This window comes from Glossina fuscipes, unplaced genomic scaffold (assembly GCF_014805625.2).
Source record: "Glossina fuscipes isolate IAEA_lab_2018 unplaced genomic scaffold, Yale_Gfus_2 75073, whole genome shotgun sequence".
Classification (NCBI taxonomy): Eukaryota; Metazoa; Arthropoda; class Insecta; order Diptera; family Glossinidae; genus Glossina; species Glossina fuscipes.
Window position 1 is genome coordinate 1 of NW_024004453.1, and position 4,590 is coordinate 4,590.

At 35.4% G+C, this 4,590-nt stretch overlaps 2 protein-coding genes across 2 annotated transcripts; one reads left to right on the forward strand and one right to left on the reverse strand.

Moving 5' to 3' along the window:
- Positions 1-6: 6 nt before the first annotated feature.
- On the reverse strand, positions 7-1,217 carry LOC119643960 (transcription elongation regulator 1-like; the record flags this gene model as incomplete). The annotated part of the gene is made up of 2 exons (XM_038043474.1): positions 927-1,217; positions 7-869 (listed from the first exon to the last, which is right to left on the reverse strand). Coding segments are annotated over exons 1-2 (1,024 nt in total), but the record flags the coding sequence as incomplete, so codon positions are not given.
- Positions 1,218-1,285: 68 nt separating this feature from the next.
- Positions 1,286-3,284, forward strand: LOC119643961 (terminal uridylyltransferase Tailor-like). Its single transcript, XM_038043475.1, has 6 exons — positions 1,286-1,434; positions 1,513-1,867; positions 1,920-2,393; positions 2,459-2,635; positions 2,696-2,894; positions 2,954-3,284. Exons 1-6 carry the CDS (start codon positions 1,408-1,410, stop codon positions 3,141-3,143), a joined length of 1,422 nt encoding a protein of 473 aa, XP_037899403.1. The 5' UTR covers positions 1,286-1,407; the 3' UTR covers positions 3,144-3,284.
- The last annotated feature ends 1,306 nt before the right edge of the window (positions 3,285-4,590 follow it).

A 4,590-nucleotide genomic window follows, 5' to 3' on the forward strand; every position in this document is an offset into this window, starting at 1 on the left:
AGGGACGACCATCTGGCGCTCGATGTTCAGACCATTCAGCAGCCCGACCTATAACAGCTGGATCGATGACGCCTGGTTTAATGATCAGATTTTTTGCCGGTTTTTCCTGAACAGGAATTGAATGCATATGTTGGTTCCACGGCATGCCCCACGGAGCATTTGCTGCTTGCGTGGCTCCTGGAAACCCACCACCATAACCCGGAGGTGGCATGCCGAAAGGTGGTGCAAAATTTGGAGGATGCATATTAGGTGGGAAAAAGGGAGGCGGTTGATGCATCGTAGGTGGTGGCTGTTGTGTAGCAGCCCCTGTAGGTACGCCTACAGTAGGCGGAGGTTGGGATAAACTTTGTTGATTGGGTGGAGGCTGAGACATCATGCTAGGCGGTGGCTGCGAAGTTAAACTTTCCGTTGTCGCCTTTGCAACTTGCAATGTATCTGATTTGTCTTTAGTTGGATCATCATTAGTCCCGCTGTTAGTTTGAGCAGATGTCATATTGACTTGATTCTGCTGTTGTTGCTGCTGTTGTAGTTGCTGTTGTTTTTTGTTAATTTCCTCAACTTCAGTTTGGGTCATCACCTTTACATTTGCACCTTCCGGTTTATTCCAAGTGGTTTCACGTGTCAAAGCATGATAATAGTAGGCTTTGCCATCTTTAGTTTTCGTTTCCACCCAAAGCTCCAACTGTGCCGAATTACTGTTAGTTACTGAGGCATTCGCGTTACTATTTTGCCAGTTTTGGTCAAATTGCCGTCCACCGAAATTGCTCCCAGCACCAGTTCTACCACCTCCACGATTGAAGGCACCTCCAGTTCGTCCACGAAACGCTGGCGGGGCATTAAGTATTTTCACATGACCTTGAGAATGATTCCTCCAAGAGTATTTACTTTTATTTTATTCCAAAAACGTTTTCGTTACATTTTCTTACCAAGCGTCATCTTTCTCATTAACCTCCTCATTCTCATTATGTGTGTGGTCATTCCCATTTACACCACCCGTAACTTTTTCTACGTCTGCTTGTTGAGTTGCATTTAAATCTGTTTGCAGCGAACTTGACTCGCCATCTGTGGCTGTCGCCATTGAGCTCATTTTTTAACAAAAACTTCTCAAATTTTTAATAAGAAATTAAAAGAACTTTTTCACGCTATTTGGAAAAATTATAATTCTTTTTGCCAAGCAAAAGTGTGATGCTGTCAATACGGTTACATTGTGCAGCGTTGCCAGCTCCTTCTAAGTATAATAGATAGTAGAAAACTTAAAGTTTGGCAGCCCTACTTTATTATGCTGACAAATAAAATCGGGGAATTAACTTCATTTTGCTGTTTTGCCGTTGATTTTTTTTATTTTTTAACAATTGTGTGCATTAATTTGTCTATTTCGTTTAATCTGTATCGATTACTGTCTTAAAAATGGGTGAAGTAAAAGTACAAAATTATGTGAGTGTGAATTTTTGACTTTATATTTATATTTAATGGCAAACATTTTATTTCCCTTTGTTCAACTATAACCGCTAGTTGAATCCCATTACTTTAGAAGCCGACTTGTTTGTGAAAACGTTTGAGAAATTGAGTGTAAACTTCAAGTATATAGATAAGAACGTTATCCATGCTTTAAATAAAGTCGTGACTTCGATTGAGAAATTCTTGGAACAAAACAATCAAGAGATTGTAGACACAAAAAAATCTAGACTAGTGGAGCGCGCAGAAATGGCTGGAATTGAGCAAATCTATCGTTGTTCCAAATGCAAAACGGATTTGGGCAAGTCTATTGAACGAGCAGCTGAACATGTTGCAAGCAAATGTAAAAACAAAGGCGCGCCAAAATCATTGAAAAAAAAAAAAAAAGAACGTCCAATCGCTCTTTCAAAAAGTATTAGGAACATTTTTACATAGAATTTTATTATATCTAATCTTGCTTTTAGAAACAAAAAGTTTACTAACTGCGGACCTGAACAAATTTTTTACGGACCATTTACTAATAGCCGATAAATTAAAATCAATACCCGAATATGATGTTATTGAAACTCAATTATTGAGCCTGGTGAAACCATTATTTCCCAATGAGCCATTGCGGGTATATCGTTTCGGTTCAAGGTTGACAGGTATAGGAGAACGAGATTCTGATGTAGATATTTTTCTTGATATCGGTGATACATTTAAAATTTTTGAGAATCGAGCTTCACAGGGCACAATCGAAAAGCTTAAGAAAGTATTTAAAGCCATGAAAAATGTTCCAAAAATATGGAAAATTGTGGTAAAGGTAGACAAAGCACGTGTGCCTATAATAAAAGCCTACAACGATTCTACAGGTATCGAATGTGATATTGGTTTTACGAACAGCTTGGGGGTTTTAAATACTAAACTAATAGAGCATATCTTTGAGATACAACCAATTGGTGAGTAGGATTTAGTTTAGTTAAATTTTGGATTTATCAAATACTTCTTCTTAAAAATCTTCCAGCACGACATATGTGCCTTTTTTTGAAATGGTGGTTACGTCGAACTGGTTTAAATGAGGGTTATTCCACTTACAGTATCGTGTTAATGGTAATTTATTTTCTACAAATGAGAGAAGTTGTGCCCTCTGTTGAATTTCTTCAGAAACGTATTGATTTCAACAAAGCTATCTCCATCGGTCGTAAGTAAAGTTAAAAGTGTGGACGAATTTTTTTATGTTCGCGATTACATTTCTTAACAGCTTGGTTGGGAACGTTCGTTTCTTGCACTCTAAATGAAATAAAAATGGAGGAGGTGCCTACAACAGCAACGAACGTTCAAATGCATTTAAAACTTTTCTTTGAATTTTACCTACAATTTGATTTTAAAACCAACGTGGTCTGTCCATATCTAGGGAAATTAGTAAAAATCGTTGAGTTGGAGAAGCAAATGCCAACATGGTAGGAAAGAACCATTAAATCCTATGATCGCAATTAAATAACAAATTTTATAACGACAGGTATACGTACTACGTGGAATGTTCTCCCGCAGATCGTATGATTGAGTTAAAGAAAGCAATGATTGTTCAGGATCCTATACAACTAAATCATAACGTTACCAAAGGTGTAGAAAAATCTCGCTTCCGTGATCTAATTGAATATATGCGTTTATCTACTCAAATCATCCCAACTACCAAGAAAAAAGAATAATGTTTTTTTTTTCTGATTTTAAAGATAATTTTTTTACTATGTATGTTGTTACGTTCATTTGAAAAATTTTAAAATTTTGTTCTGCCTTTGATGAAAGTGTGTACGAATAAAAAAAAGTTTCATTTTATAAAAAACAAAAAACATAGACTATCTAAGTAGACGGAAGATTTTTTAACGCTTTTATTGAGTTAATATAACAAGTATATAATGGTACAAATAGTAATCATCAAGTAAGGCAAGACTTTGAATTAAGCTTGGAGATGAGTTATGCAAACTTTGCTTTCCGAAAAGTCCCGAAGGAAAAGTTAAGCATTCTTAACTATTCTTAACCACGGTTAACCATCTCAAAATTAAGCAAAATGTGTGTGTAATTAAGCTACTGAGAGAAATTATTCCCACCGAAAAGCCTTAGTGCAATCTCTCTGCCACGCTTATGTGACAAAAATGAAAAGAATTCGTATCTAAACAGATTTGACAATATACGTTACGACTGAAGAGAAATTGTTAATAGGAAAAGCAAAGAAAACACAAAAAACTCTTATAGCAATTAAAAGAAACTAACATTTGACTACTTGGGGAAAGATAGTGGGATCTCACAGAGCTCAGCGAGCTGAGAATAAATTCCATTGCTAGACATGACCTTCCATAGACTGAACCATGCTTAAGTTTCCTTTCATTGACTCTCGTGAGTAGGAATTTTAGGAACACACCAATGTGATGTACATTCTGCCAATATTAAAGTTAAAAAAATATATATTAAAATACAATATAACTATTTTAACTAATGTTTAAAAACATTCCTCTGAGCTTTTAATCGGTTTTCCTTATGGTGTTTGTTCACTTTAATATTAACATTGGGTTTGGGCTTTTAAGTTTAATTTAAGCCAGTGTAATCCAGTGTGTTTTAAATAAATCCGCTAACGAAACAATGTAAGTAGGTTTAACCTTTCCGTTTTGTTCAAGTGCCCTGTGAAACTTTATCCATATTCCTACCAATCATAACTACCACAATCTCTCTCTGAATAGAGAGTTTGTAATGATATTGACCATGAGAAGAATCCATTCATTCCCCCCAGCATAGTGCAGTGACAGATTGATTGGTTTTTTGCTTTATCCAGTACATTAGTTGATAAGTTTCCAATATTAACTTGTAATAAAAAAAATTATAATAATAATAATCTTATTTCCAGGTAACTAAATATCTCAATATCTCAATATCTGTGCTTATTGCCTCTGTGTGTTTGTTGTTAAGTAAAATGTAAAAAATTTTAAATCGTAGCTACTCTGGCTAATAGAAATAGGACTGATAAACAAATTCAGGGGATTAACCCAATAAGCAAATTGCCATTTTTCATTTTTGTATAGCGTCATTGCGTTGCATACTTTTCTGTTTAACACTTGTACTCAGTTATGATTACGTTTGCCTTTAATTATTTATCGAATTTGC